At 36.7% G+C, this 15476-nt stretch overlaps 1 protein-coding gene across 1 annotated transcript in view; it reads left to right on the forward strand.

The window, feature by feature from the left end:
* Positions 1 to 15476, forward strand: part of GFPT1 (glutamine--fructose-6-phosphate transaminase 1) — a 58205-nt gene that overhangs the window by 18297 nt on the left and 24432 nt on the right. Inside the window, exons 4-9 of the mRNA XM_049856414.1 lie at positions 1460 to 1585; positions 5631 to 5689; positions 6613 to 6747; positions 7666 to 7727; positions 8797 to 8876; positions 12527 to 12632. Of these exons, the coding sequence (XP_049712371.1) occupies positions 1460 to 1585; positions 5631 to 5689; positions 6613 to 6747; positions 7666 to 7727; positions 8797 to 8876; positions 12527 to 12632 (568 nt within the window). The remainder of the gene's footprint in view (positions 1 to 1459; positions 1586 to 5630; positions 5690 to 6612; positions 6748 to 7665; positions 7728 to 8796; positions 8877 to 12526; positions 12633 to 15476) is intronic.

A 15476-nucleotide genomic window follows, 5' to 3' on the forward strand; every position in this document is an offset into this window, starting at 1 on the left:
TGTGATGGGAAGCCATTGGGAGATTTTAAGTAGGGGAGCGATGTGATCTAACCTCTGTTTTGAAAGGCTCACGCTGGCTGGTATGCCAAGACTACGTTGTTGGGAAGAAAGATTGGACACAGGGAGACCAGTTAGGATGCCGTCGAAGTAGTCCGGGGAGAGATGATGGTAACTTGGGCTGCAGCAATAGGGACAGAGTGGTGAGAAGTCCTTAGTACCTGGCACCAAGTAAGTTCTTAGGACATGTTAGCTGCTACTTGTAAAAGATGCATTGAGAGCTTTGAGGAGTAATTGGAAGAGGCATGGGAGATAAGGATTGAAAGCTAGGTGGGGCCAGATAATGAAGGGCCTTGTATGGCATGAAAAATACTGGGTTAGAAAATGGCTCTCTGGCTTTACATTAAAATTGTGAGAATCCCTTTACAGATCCCTGTGTTCAGGCTTAGGATCTTTCAAATATGCAGGGAGGGTTGCAAATCACTTTTGGAAGCAATGGAAAATCTGTTCAAGGATTTTAAATCCTGGGTTGGATTTGTGTTTTAGAATGCCCTCTGATTAGCCAGTATACAAACTACAAAGACTGTGGGCTAAAGTTAATGGACTTTCCTATTCAGACTCCTGAGCAGTTTGCTCTTGATGTATGTCCACAATTCTGGTAAGCTTTGTGATCTGGTTTCCTAGCCAAATGAATTCTGTATTTAGGAAATTGGGAGGCAGCATTGCCAGTTAATAACTAGAGCTGTCCATTTTTTTGTTTTTTGGAAGAATCAAGAAGAGTTAACTTATAGGGAAAAAAAAAAGATTAGAATAGCTGCTTTCAATTATTCTTCTTTTCAAGATAAATGAGCACCAGCCTTGATGAGCCCACAGTAACTCCATACTTCAGAGCATTGCTCTGGTCTCAAGCTCATTCTTTGGTTTTGGAACTGCTCCATAATTCTAGTTTATGTTGTGAGATTTCTTTATATTGATTGGGGACCAAAGAAATGGCAGTCAGAAGGTTGCATGCCACTGAGAAGGTGAATTTTTTACATACCTAGTTAAAATGATAGTCATTTTTTTAAGGCAAGGATTAAATATAGTGTTTTTTTTTATTATTACATTGACACTTTATTCTTAACTCTGAAAATTTTCAAACCTCCAGGAGAATTGAAACAATAAGTACATTAATCACCCATTTGCACTTCACTTGGCTTTACTAATTGTTAACATTTTATCACATTTGCTTTCTCTCTCTGTACTTTTTTTGTTGTTGTTATTAGAACTATTTTTCCCTGAATATTTCAGCTGTGTTAACTTTTAATTCTTCTAATTACTATTTTGAATAAGCCAGATTTTCAGTTCCAGTAATTGTATATTCCAGGTGTATAGTATTGTAATAATTATTTTTAAATATAGCTTGTATCGTTATCTCTACAGCATGATTTAACATGGGAATTTTGCATCTTATCTTCCTCAGAACAACAGGATATGGACTTGGACATAGAATTTGATGTCCACCTGGGAATAGCTCATACCCGCTGGGCAACACATGGAGAACCCAGTCCAGTCAATAGCCATCCCCAGCGCTCTGATAAAAATAATGGTATGGACAGATGCTACGTGCTTTAGGATGATTGTAAAGGCCTAATAATGGCAGAAGCATGAAGTCTCTTATGTTTTTGTTCTTTTAATTTTTTTAATCTGCAAACTTTAAACATTTTCAGAGGTAGAGAGTATGCATCACTCAGCTTTGGCATTTATCAATACGTGATCAGTTAAGTTTATCTATACCCCTCCTAGGAGCCCTCATGGCACAGTGGTTAAGCACTTGGCTGCTAACCAAAAGGTCGGCAGTTCAAATCCACCAGCTGCTCTGCGGAAAGAAGATGTGGCAGTCTGTTTCCATAAAGATTATAGCCTTGGAAACCCTATAGGCCACTTCTGCTTTGTCCTGTAGGGTTGCTGTGAGTCAGAATCAACTCGACGACAGTGTTTCGTTTTGTTTATACCACTCCTGCCCAGGTTATTTGGGAAGCCAATAGATGTCATATAGAAAGATATCACAGATACCTAAATATTTCAGTTATAAATATTTGAGTGTGTATCTTTAAAAGACAAGGACTTAGTAGACTGGTATGTCTCTTAATCTATAGGTTCTCCCTCTTCCTCTCTTTTTTTCCTTGCAGTTTACTGAGTTGTTTGTCCTGTAGAGTTTCCTACGTCTGTGTGGTGCCATTTAACATGTTCCACTGTCCCTTGTATCTTATAAATGGTATGATGTTTATTTTTATCTACATCAGGAAGTACAGAATGTCTAAATGTTTTTCTTAATTCTTTAGTGATAGTCTAATACTATTGTAAAAACGGGACGGGGGAGGTGTCTGACCTTCTGCAACCCCACATGGGGGAAGGAGAACCAAGATCAACAGCACAAGGTTGATTCCCATGAAGTGGAGACCAGACAAGCCGCTTCTCTCTGCCATCTTTACTAATTCTTACACCAACTGTCCCTCCCACAGCACTATCTCCTGGGTTCAATAATTCATTGCAGTGGCCACATAGAACGCACAGACTGTACTCACAATTAATGAGGCTTATTAGGGAAGTAACAGTTACAATTCAGGCTCAAGAATACTCAGGATACAGTTCTTCCATCAGGGTAGCCTCTCCCCAGCTGTGGTCACAGGCATACCTCTCCCTGGCCATCATTCTCTGTCCAAAGGCACTCACTTTTCTCTCTCTATGGTCAGGGAAGTTCACTGCACTGTCTCCTGCTGCCTGGTCTCTGCTGCTGGGTCTCTCCTGCTGGTTTCTCCTTCCTTGGTGGTGGGCTTCCCTCTCTGCTCTGGAATTGATTCTCTTTTAAGGCAAAACTGACCAGTTCTCTCGGTAGGCCACAGTTACCCTATCACACAGTCACTTGGGTGGGAGTTATAAGACCATGGCTAGAAAGGCCACACACAAAAGTAATCAGTAATACCACAAACTATTATTCCTTTTTGTTTATTATCTGGAATACTTCCATAAAGAGAAACTTTTCCATATCAATTGTTGGGTTACCCTGAGTACAGAGTGTATATAGAAAGGGCAGGGTAAGTGTTTGATTCTTTCCCTTTATTCACCATTTTTCAAAAATAAACTTGTTCTCTAACGTTCTCTGAGGTGAGCAGTGAGTTTTTTGTTTTTGAGTAGTATTATAAACTCACGAAATTAAATATATTTGGTTTGTTTCAAAATATTGACGTAATTGTACTGATGCACAAATTTTCCCATCTCTGGCATTGGGTGCTTATTCACGTTGGCTTCTGAGTCCTTTTGATATGACCCCAATAGGCTCAGTAGCCTTTGTTATTTTCTTGTCAACCAAGATTTTCCAGGTTCATCTAATCCTGCCTCAAACCTGGATTCAGCCATTTCTCTAAGGAACCCTAGTTCTTTTTAGTGGAAATGGCATTTAATGACCACAAACTGAATGCTGGACATGCTTGTTGCACCTAGGCCTTTTCAGTGGGCTGAGCTAGGAAATAGACATGTCTCTGTGTGTGTTGTCGTTAGCTGCTGCCGAGTTGGTTCCGAGTCATAGTGACCCTACATACAACAGAACAAAACACTGCCTGATCCTGCACCATCTTTACAATTGTTGTTATGCTTGAGCCCATTGTTGTAGCCACTGTGTCAATCCATCTGGTTGAGGGTCTTCCTCTTTTTCATTGACCGTCCATTTTACCAAGAATGATGTCCTTCTCCAGGGACTGATCCCTCCTGATAATATGTCCAAAGTATGTGAGACAAGTCTTGCCATCCTCGCTTCTAAGAAGCATTCTGGCTGTACTGCTGCCAAGACAGATTTGTTCATTCTCTCTGTTTTAAATTTAAAGATCAAGCACATGATTTTATACTAATACTTCTGATTCATATTTAGTGTTCATTGATCTTAATTAAATCTGTATCTCCTCTCAACCACACCCAAAACTCAGTTCTTAACATCAGTGACTCATTTGCTTTATCCTGTGGTGTACATAGAATAGTTATACAAATACTTAGGGTATATTTACTGAAAACAATCTAAGATTTTTTAATTTTATTTACATATTTTTTGTTTTGACCTTAGGGTAGGTGTATATACTTAAATTACTACATTTTAGAGTTTCTTGGAATAGTACTTCTCTATATGGTTGTGCTACCAGCTGGATACAGCATTATATTAATATGTTTTCATTTTATTTGGTTTTTACATATTTCTTTTTGTTAAAAACTAATTTTTCTTATAATTATTTCAAATATTCGTGTAGTTCTGAAGTCACCCTATAAATGTAAAACAAGATATATTAAAAGAAGCCTAGTTTCTATCCTGTTTCTCTACCTTATTCCATCTCTCCCTATAGAAAACCATTTAACAGATTTTTAGGGTATCTTTTCATTTTTTAAAATAAGCAAATACATATATGCTTAGGTGCCTGGATAAATATGTGTGTGTGTATATACATATATACGCATAAATCGCCCTTTTGAGGCAAGATTTTATGCTTTAATTCAGATGCTGCCTTTTTGGTTTCTTGTGCTTCACATAATATTGAATTGGATTAGAATGCTAGCAATCTGTCAAACTTTTAACTCGGACAAGGCCTTCATAAAAGACTCCTGAAAATATATCTAGCTTGTGTTTTGAGGATTTGGCTTCAGTTTAAGGCTTTATATCAGCTATTTATCATTCTCTGTGTTCTCAAATTAGCATTTTTTTCTTAGATTTATGTTCATAGTTAGTGTCTTCTCTCACTTAAAAACCTACTTAAAATATTTGTTATTTGATTTGTAATGCAGTTCAGTTTAATCTCATTTGATATCAACTCAAGATGCCAAATAGTATATTAGGAGTATTTCCATAATTTAATAAAAAATTGATTTAGTAATTTCTCACCTGTTAATAAGAACTCTAAATGAAAAATCTACTTTGGTATTTTTTGTGTACATTGTCAATGGCTGCAAATAATAATATTGTCAATGCTTGATTATCCATTTTTACATTTTACAAAATTATCAATCAAAAATGACAAAAATTATTCCAAGATCATGTGTATTTGATATTGGAATGATATTTAATGTTCACTTACCTGACATTCTAGAAATTGTGTGGACCTTCGACAAGTAAATTGAACTATAGAACTGAATAACTGCCTATTTTTTCTCATTAAGTTACTTAACGTTCTTTCCTAAACTCATTTAATGTAAATCAGATAATTATTTTCATTTGAAAAGCCTCCTCTTTAAAGTTATACTCAGCAGTGTTTTGTGCATAGGAATGAATGAACAGAGAAGTGAGAATAATCGTTCAGTCCTCTCATTTTGCAAATGAGGAAACAGGCCCAATGCACTACTTTCTCATGGGAACATTGGGTTAGTAGTGTAGCCACGGTTGAAAGTGATGTTACTGTAATTCCCTGTGCTTCGGCTAAGCCATGTAAACAGCCTTGCTGATGTGAGAATAATTAGAATAATGGGATAGTGAAAAGCAGGTGGCACTTGTCTGTATCTGAAAACATGGTGCAAGATGACAGTTTTTGACTTGAGGAATATCTGCTCACAGTAATAGCTATTTAGAATGCTTATCAAACTTAAAATTTCTTGTCACTAATACTTTTATCTTTCAGAATTTGTTGTTATTCACAATGGAATCATCACCAACTACAAAGATTTGAAAAAGTTTTTGGTAAGCAAAGTGACCTAAAAAGGCTCCAGTCTTTTGAGAATACTTCTGAAGAGAGCAGGGAGGTTGTTTGTTGGGATGTACAACAGCATTTAGGTATGATCGGGCAGTTCCTAAGACAGTTAACATGGCTCTGGTGGTTTACCGGGCTTTTCTTTGTTGACTGTGGAGCAATTCTGTGTTTCTTGTATGTGAAGGAAATAATCATTTGACTTTATTATAATTAAAAACTCAAATGAAACTGGAAATTTTGGGGGATGTCTTTTGCATTGTTAAAGACCTTTTTTTGTCGTTTCAAAAAGAGTTTTTAGGTTATGTCACAAGAATCAGGACAGATTAAATGCCCTATATGGCTATATACTGTATAATAATAGCCATAATAGTGACCCTCATGAGTGTCTTCTCAGGGCTGTCAAGAGGAATTTTTGTAGCAATGGAAGTGTTCTCTATCTGTGCTGTCCAATATAGTAGCCATTATCTGCATGATATTCAGTTAGTGTGACTGAGGAATTGAATTCTAAATTTTACTTAAGTAAAATTTAAACAGAAACATGTCACTAGTGACTATTGTACCAGACAGCAAGTATCATCATCCTCAAAGAAAGAATACATTATATTCTTTATGGAACCAGTGTTTTGTGAATGTTCTATATTTTGTTACATTTGAATTGTCTAAAGTATATTTAGTTCATATGTGACATATATAAATTTTTATATAAGTGCGTATTAAATTACATAGAATCCTTCACTATTTTGGGTTTCCTGTACTAGGATAGTGACGTTAGTTTTGAACAATGAGTAATAGGGTATGGTGCTGAGAAAAATGTCAGAAATTGGAGATTTTTGAGGAAAAAATTCTGGAGAAAAGTTTGGATGTTGTGATTATTTCCTTAAATGTGTGAATTTTTTTTCTTTTCTAATTACAGGAAAGCAAAGGCTATGACTTTGAATCTGAAACAGACACAGAGACAATTGCCAAGCTCGTTAAGTATATGTATGACAATCGGGAAAGTCAGGATACCAGTTTTACTACATTGGTGGAAAGAGTCATCCAACAATTGGTATTAAACAACATTTTTAAGGAAATTATTGCCAATATTAATTACGATAAACTTTCTTAAATTAAATTTGATAAGCAAGAACTATGCTAATTTCTTGAGTATTTTTGACTTTTATTTCATATATATATGAAGTTAAAAAAATATGTATGTCTGTATGTGTATATATATGTATATACACAGACATACATATATAAAATTTAGTTTGGCCTGAGAGACTATTTGACTTACTGCGCTTCCCCCCCATTCTACTTATTTCCCTGTAGTTTATTGTCATGAGATTTAAAAGTAATTCAATCAAAGTTTGTCTAAAAACTGTGCATCCACACAAGCATGTACACAATACACACAAACATGTACACAATACACAAGTCAGGGATTTATCACTGTCTTGCTTCCTGCTTACCCAACTGTCCTTTCCAAGGCACAAGGGTGGTGGTGGTTAGATTGTTAAGTCAAGTTGGTTCTGACTCATAGCAACCCTGTGTACAACAGAATGAAACACTTGTCTGGTCCTGTGCTGTCCTCACAATCATTGCCATGTTTAAGCCCATTGTTGTAGCCACTGTGTCAGTCCATCTCGTTGAGGGTCTTCCTCTTTTTCGCTGACCCTGTACTTTACCAAGCATGATGTCTTTCTCCAGGGACTGGTCCCTCCTGATAACATGTCCAAGGTATGTGAGACAAAGTCTTGCTGTCCTTGCTTCTAAGGAGCATTCTGGCCGTACTTCCAAGACAGAGTGGATTTGGTTAAAAGAATGAACGAACCAAACCTAAAATTTAGATTTGTTAATAAACTAATACAAAATAGCAGTTGTGTCAATACAAAATTTCTGTGCCGAAGTCAGCATGTTTGAGACCTTTCACATTTGATAATTGATTATAATAAATACTGCTAATGCATCTTTTTTTCCTCTGTAGGAAGGTGCTTTTGCACTTGTATTTAAAAGTGTTCATTTTCCTGGGCAAGCAGTGGGCACAAGGTACATATAAATTTAATAGTCACTAATAATTCTGTGTATTTTGAAACATTTGGTTTCAAGTTTATTCTTTATTCATTATAGATGACCATAGATATTTTATATACTTTTTCTTCCCTGTTTTACCATTTAACAGAACCTCTTAATAAAACAAATATATTTTGGTATTCATAATTGGTCTTTTGTCCATAGTGGGATATCGTGGTTACTGTGTGAATGTGTATATTCTTTGTAATTTTTGACCCAAAACATTATCTTTCTCCAGATTTTTTAGAAACGTATTTGGTCCTTGTCTAATACTCTTACGAAAGAACTGGGCAGATGTTATAATCCGCTCTATGGAAAGGCCCAAATTTATGTGGAGTAAAATAATGTTGAGCTGAATTGTAAATGGGAGACAGATCTAGTTTTTCCACAGGAGGGGGAGTAGTCAATTGAACTGATCAGCCGTTAGGTTCCTAGATAATTGTACCATCACTACGTTTACTAGAATACTTAAGCCTGATCATGAAGTCCTTTTTAGAATGGTGACAAAGCCTAAGATTCAGTGAGAGAAAGGTATCTTTAGTTTACTAGCAGGGTGACTAAGAAGAAGGAGCTAAGCAGTGGGGTTCTTTGTACAATCAAAGGTTCCATTTAACATTAAAAAGGAGAAAAATTTCAAATACATTGTTGTAAAACAGCAACTGGCAAACTTTTTCTGAAAAGGGTCAGGTAGTAAATATTTTAGGCTTTGTGGGCCATAGGTCCATGTAGCAATGACTTGATTTTGCCTTTGTCCTGTGAAAACAGCCACAGGCAGTATGTCAATGAATGGGCGTGGCTGTATGCCAGTAAAACTTTATTTACAAAAACAGGCAGAACTAGCCCTTGGGCCATAGTTTGCAGACCTCTGTTACAGATTTTTTTTTTTTTTAATTCTGTTTATATGCTTCCTTTATTATTTCTGGAGTCCAGCTGGAGGGAGGTTTTTAACATTATTTGAAAAGTATTGGCTCATTAAGTTTAAATTTTATATCATTAGTGCTTTCTTTATGAAAATGGTTTAATTCTGACTAATTTTTTCTTATAGGCGGGGTAGCCCTCTGTTGATTGGCGTTCGGAGTGAACACAAACTGTCTACTGATCACATTCCAATACTTTACAGAACAGGTAAGAACCCTTCCTCCGTCCTGCCGTGGGGAGGGTTTATAAATTAAGTGCAGCGGCTAGAGAGAACTGTGCTCCCTAAGCTGGAATAAATGCCCCCGGGTCGGAGCCACATTTATGTCGTTCTGTGTCTAGACGTGAAAAGGATGTGCTTCTGTGACTTCTCTGACCAGTAGACTTTTTTTCTGTTGTATATCCTTAGCTAGGACTCAGATTGGATCAAAATTCACACGGTGGGGATCACAGGGAGAAAGAGGTGGGAAATGCACTCTGCATGGATGGGGAGGAATCTTATCCTCTTTTGTTCAGTCTTTACTAATTCCTTGTTCTTGGAGTGGATGAATGTGCTGGGCCTCTAAAAACGTGCTTATTTTATGGGGAAACGTAGTTTGATGTTATTTTGCTAATTCGCAGAGTATATTTTGTCTGTCTGCTTTTGGCATTTAGAACACTGCTTTGAACAATGTGTTTCTTTAAAATCTCTGAGATTTGAGACAGTGGTTGAAATTATAAAGGCTTTTTCCTTTGTGTTAAAACCATGTAGATAAATTATTAAAAAGCAATGGCTTAGATTTAAAAAAGAGCATCGTGTGCTAGATTATTATAGATTGAACTAAGTGGTATTTATTTAAAAAAATGTAGCCTAGCTTTTTTTAGATTGTAGCCTAGCTTTTAACTGAAATATATTGAAGTGCTCTTTATTTTCTTTTTTTTGTTGTGCTTTAAGTGAAAGTTTATAGAGCAAATTAGAGTGGTCTTTACTTTCTGCATGACATTCTTCTTTTAGATTTACATCCAGTATCTTGATTGGCTTTGTTTGAATTTGAAGTCATTCTTCCTTTTTTTCAGTGTTTATGTTCAAAGTTTATTTTTCTGTAGGAATTTTATCCGTATAAACTTTGGATCACTTTATTGGCATAATTAGATAAAAGCAAAACAAAACAAAACCAGCATGCTGGTTATGTTCACTTATTACTAAAAACTTTCCGTGGAAAAGACGGGGAGTGGTAAATAAGAGAAATTGAAATCCATATTATTAAATGTATAATTCTGATTTTCTTGACAAAAATTTAGCAAGGTACTTTCAACCTATTTGTCTTTAGATGGTGGCTGCTTTCATGATTACATTTAGAGCAGAGTTATTTACTTAAAGAATCTTCAATCCTGAGATACTAGAATTTCTTACCTTTTTCCCTCTTTTTTCAGCAGGAAAACTAGTTCACCAGTGAGAGTACCGAATTTGAATTCAGACTACCAGAATCTGTTAATAATTCTGCTCGTGTATATATTATGTATATGTCACCTTCTACATTTTCTTGGGCTGCTTTTAGAAATAATGGAAGAAAAAAAAACATGGCTAAGATCTTTAGAAGAAAAATTTGTCGCAAGAGAACTGTTTGAGATGAGGGATTACGTTTTCGTTACTCTTTATTTCTTATCTCCTAGTAGGTAGATTTGGAAACTCTATGGGGCAGTTCTGCTCTGTCCTATAGGGTGGCTATGAGTCGGAATCGACTCGATGGCACTGGGTGAACTGGGTTAGTAGGTAGATAATATGTAGCTTGGTAAAGGTTAGTCAAAAACAAATAGATTAACATACTTATTGAAGAGGGTGTGTAAAGGGGAGAGCGCTGGTCTGGGGTTCAGGCTTTTGCTGTTTTCTCCAGGAGTGACCATTGACCAAGTTTAGCCATCTTTCTGTAAGACAGGGGTGATAATAGTAGTGTTCCATTGAAATTAGCTCAGATGAGATTATCAATACAGGAAGACATTTTGTAGATCATAAGAGCCATTGATGTCAAATTGTAATGTTTGTTTTATTTAAATGGCAATGATACCTCAAATTATTTTAATATCCTTTATAATTAAATGTTGCTTGAAGAATGACGTGTCCGATATTTGGAGAAAGAGCATAATGAAACTCAGCCCCATGAGGGCATTTTATAACAAAAAGCTAGTTGTTTTTCTAAGCACTGGCCTATCCTTTTACCTATTTTTTAACTCACTTTTTTTCCACCTACAGTAAAATTCACCCTTTTTGATGTACAATTTTTACAAGTTTTGTCAAAAGCAGGCAGTTATATAACTGCCATCACAGTCAAGATACAGAATGATTCCATCTCCTTAAAAAACTCCCTCAAGCCACCCCTTTGTAGTCAACTCTTGCCCCCATTCCCAGCCCCTGGCAAACACTGATCTGTTTTTTCTTTCTTCAGTGTTGCCTTTTCTAGGATGTCATCATATTGAAAGCGTGGTGTCTTCTTTGCGGTTGAGTTTCGATGGGAAGAGTTATTTTGTTTTTATGCCCAGAGCACATCAAATAATTGCAGATGGTTAACTTTGAGTATACATCTAAGACTAATTATTACGAAGCCTTTATAAACGTGTGTTTTAGAGGATAAGTACAGTATGGGTTTTTACAAGTATATTTCTGGTAGTTTTCTGGCCACTGTACCCATGGATTATAAGGTTGACAGTATTCTTACTTTGAATGAAGGTGCCTCTTTGTTTCTAAGACATTTATATAGTCATCACCTTCTGAGTTTTTTCTGTACTTGGCTAATTTGTCAAACTTCAGTATGCCCTTCACTTTTTCCTCTGCTTTGACTTTCATCGTGAGTGAGCAGAAAGGAAAGAAATACTCTTGATCAGTGATGTGACAAACTAAGTAGAGATGCTTGAATTCTAAAGTGCCAGAATTAAAAGGATATTGTCATGCAAAAACCCACAAAACCAAACCCACCGCATTCGAGTTGATTCTGACTCATAGTGACCCTATAAAACAGAGTAGAACTGCCCCATAGGGTTCCCAAAGCTGTAAATCTTTATGGAAGCAGACTGCCACATCTTTCTCCAGCAGAGTAGCTGGTGGGTTTGGACTGCTGACCTTTGGGTTAGCAGCCAAGCACGTCACCCCTGCATCACCAGGGCCCCTTCATTGCAAAAGGACCATGCTTTATCCTGACTTAAAAGAAGCATAAGAAAATCCAGTTTAGAAAGGATCACCTCTGGGTTTGTAACAATGTTTCTGGTGTCTAGCAATAGTTGCCATATATCATGGTTAGAGAATGATAATGTGTTTTTGTTTTGTTTTTAAATCAGAATTAATACAGTCTACAATTTGACTTCTTATGGCGATGTGCTGTTGAAACCCAGTTTGTGCTATGAGATTAAAAAAAAAATGTGCCATGAGTTTTCATTTTATTTTTCGTTGCATAGTTTTGATATTTTTAATGTTATTTTTATTATAAGTGTAGCTACACAAACATATGAATTAATGCGATCAAGTTTTAATATAAAGCTACATTAAGAAAAGATACATGCTTTTGATTAAGAAAATTTAGTGATAATAATGAATTATTTAACTTTAACCTGGAAAAGAAATATTTTATTAAAAATTTTAATGTAACACTGTTATTGGCCATGCACTCTGATAGTTGCTCTGTCACTGTACACATTTTGTCTGTTGTTCTTATTGGCTCATTGCATGGAAAGTAAGTTACCTACCTAGCATTTTAAAATTGCTGAAATTATTTTGTTTTGCTACTTTTTTTTTTTTTGGTTGTTGTTGATTTGGTAGCTAATTATGTATATTTTTATATTGACCATGATTTTCTACATGTTTGCTGACTCATGTAAATTTTATGCTTTAGGCAAAGACAAGAAAGGAAGTTGTAATCTCTCACGTGTGGACAGCACTACTTGCCTTTTCCCTGTTGAAGAAAAAGCAGTTGAGTATTACTTTGCTTCTGATGCAAGGTGAGCTTCCTTCGTTGATTCAAAGAGAATGTTTTGTCCAACTTCTCATGCTACAGGAAACCAAGAAGTTATTTTGTATGAATTTAGTTCTGTTGTATAGGAAAATGGAATTTTTTTTCAATTAAAGAGTTGTAGGTGGCCATTTTGGAGGTAGAATTCTAAGAACACCTTTTGTATTGGTTAAAGCACATAGGGCTGTTTACCAGGTACAGATGTGGTCATTGAGACTTGCTCCTGTGTATGTACCTGAGAGCTCTTGGCTTTTGTTGTTGCTGTTCCCTTCTTTTAAGGGCTTACCCAAATTTTGTGGGCAGGAGAGATTTTATCTTGGAGGGTACAAAAGTCTTCTGGCTTAGCATTCCACCAGTTATAGCATAGTTGCTAAACCACTGAGGTTTTAATTTAATGTGGAGACTCATTTTTAATTCAGAAGCAATTTGAAGCACCGTCATTATAGAGGGAATAGTACTGGGCTGAGACATTTTGAGGGAAAACGTGGTAGGATGTTTAGATTCCTCTGTAAATGAAATAACAATAAAAATGGGGTTAAGATGGAATCATTCAAATTGCCAACAAGTATTTGAGTTATTCATTGTGTCTGAAAATATGGGGAATTAAAAATGAAAAAATGATGCACTTCAGGGCTTTGGGAAATGTATTGTCTTGGTGACGAAACAAGCTTCACCATTTTCTAATTTTTGCAGGTGTGTAAAGCTATGTTGTAGTCAGTGCTAAGACGTGTCATTGGTGTCATTATGTAGGTTTGTTACTGAATTGACAGTTATGGGTTTAAATAAACTAGAAATTGCAGAAACATAAGTATATCAGTCTTCTGTCAGTCACTCATACATTTGTTTTCAACACTATAAGCCAAACCACGTGCTAGGCCCAGGAGACAATGGTGAGTAAAAACACAAATATTATTTGCCTTTAAGGAGCTCAGAGTCTAATGGGGGAGGTAAATTTTAATAAGTAATCACACAAACTTGTGTAGACCTCCGACTGTGACAAGCTACAGAATGCCTATAGCTGGATGATTTATCCTCCTGTGGGTAAACTTCTTTAAGGGAATGATACCTACATGAAGAGATATTAGGAGCTAATTAAGTGAAGAAGAGGAGGGACAGCATTCATTCTATTAAGATGGATTAGTTCATTAGTTTCTGAGATCTTGGGATGGGTGTGAGCGTGGCTGGAATAGAGAGAGCAAGAGAGATTTTGGTAGGAGATGAGGCTGGAGAAGGGATAAGGGTCACATTAAGACATTTTGTTGTTTTCCTGAGAGCCAAAAGGAAGCTATCAAATAGTTTATTGCATGAGGAAGAAATGTTGGCTGGAGTTGCTTTTCTGATAAGATCCATTTGACAGTAATGGAGAATGGATGGAGGGAGTTTGAGGGAACAAGTTAGGAGACTGGACAAGTTAGGAGGTTGCTGCAGTAGTTCAGCCGAAAGCCAATGGTACCTTGAACTGGTTAGTGGTGGTGGACATAGAGGGAAGCTTTGAGACATATTTAGAAGTTAAAATTGAAAGACTTAGTAATTGTATTAGGTGGAAATAGCAACGTTTTTGATATGATCTAATTTAATTAGGTTGCGGTAACTGTGCAGAGGTTCTTTTATTCATTGTTCACAGTGACTGCCCTCGCTCTCTCTACCTCCCAAATCCTCCTGTGGGGGTTCCTATTGATAACCTGGAAATTTATTGTCCTTTATAGCCTTGTAGAACAAATGTGGCTGTCAGCCATGAGTGGAGCCCAGTCATCTTTTAAAGTCCTTGACTCTACCACCAAAAACATTAACTTCTTTTTAGTTCAGTAGAACTTTATTGGGCATCTGGTATGTACCAGTGACCATGCTGGGTACTGTCAGTTCTAAGAAGAATGAGACATGGTCCTCATGTTGGGAAGCTATATATATCTGCTTTTTATATAGGTTTTCTCTCTCAGTTTATAAATGAGGGAAGGTGTGACCTTCCCTAGAGGTCTTTCAGGTTTTGCCTGATACCTTGTGGGATAAAAGATAGGTGCAGTACTAGTCTTGTTTCTGGAAGTTCTGTCAAGCCCTGTGTCATGGAAATTTGTGCGCTTTGCCAAGATGATTTTGAGAATCACGATCTGTGGTCATAAATGTCTATAAGCTATTTATGGCTAAACCAGTTTTTAGAAAACTGCTCTTTCATCAAGACTATCTCATACAGCAGGTGACATTTAGCTCTGCTTCCCACCTCAGAAATCCTCCTGTACGTGCACCCTTTCTGTCTTTACTGTTCTTTCAGAGAAAGAGATATTTCTTCTCACAGTTGAAGCTAATCCTTCCTCTGTGCTTGGTCAGTCGTCCTAGCTCTCTCTTTTTATCTTTTTGTTTCTAAGCAAACTCATTTCTCCTCTATTTTAAGAACCAAAACCCAAAGTCTTCTCTATATTACCTGTTCTAGACACTTCTCATTTTTTCCTTTTATTAATTTTTTTGAAGAATAGATTCTTTTCCTGTGTTTCTTATATTTACCTCCCAATTTCTCACCTCGTTGAGATCACCAAGCCAACCAAACCAAACCCATTGCTATTGAGTCGATTCTGATTCATAGTGACCCCATGTGTTGCAGAGTAGAACTTCTCCATAGGGTTTTTTGGTTGTAATCTTTAAGGAAGCGGATCAGCAGGTCTTTCTTCCACAGAGCTGCTGGGTGGGTGTGAACCACAACCTTTAGGTTAGCAGCTGATCGGTCACAAACTGCTTGCACCACCCAGGCTCCTCAGAGGTCACCAAAAAAACCCAAACCAACCCCGTTGTTGTTGAGTTGATTCCGACTCGTAGCGACCCTATAGGACAGAGGTAGAACTGC

The sequence above is a fragment of the Elephas maximus genome, chromosome 17, assembly GCF_024166365.1.
Source record: "Elephas maximus indicus isolate mEleMax1 chromosome 17, mEleMax1 primary haplotype, whole genome shotgun sequence".
Classification (NCBI taxonomy): Eukaryota; Metazoa; Chordata; class Mammalia; order Proboscidea; family Elephantidae; genus Elephas; species Elephas maximus.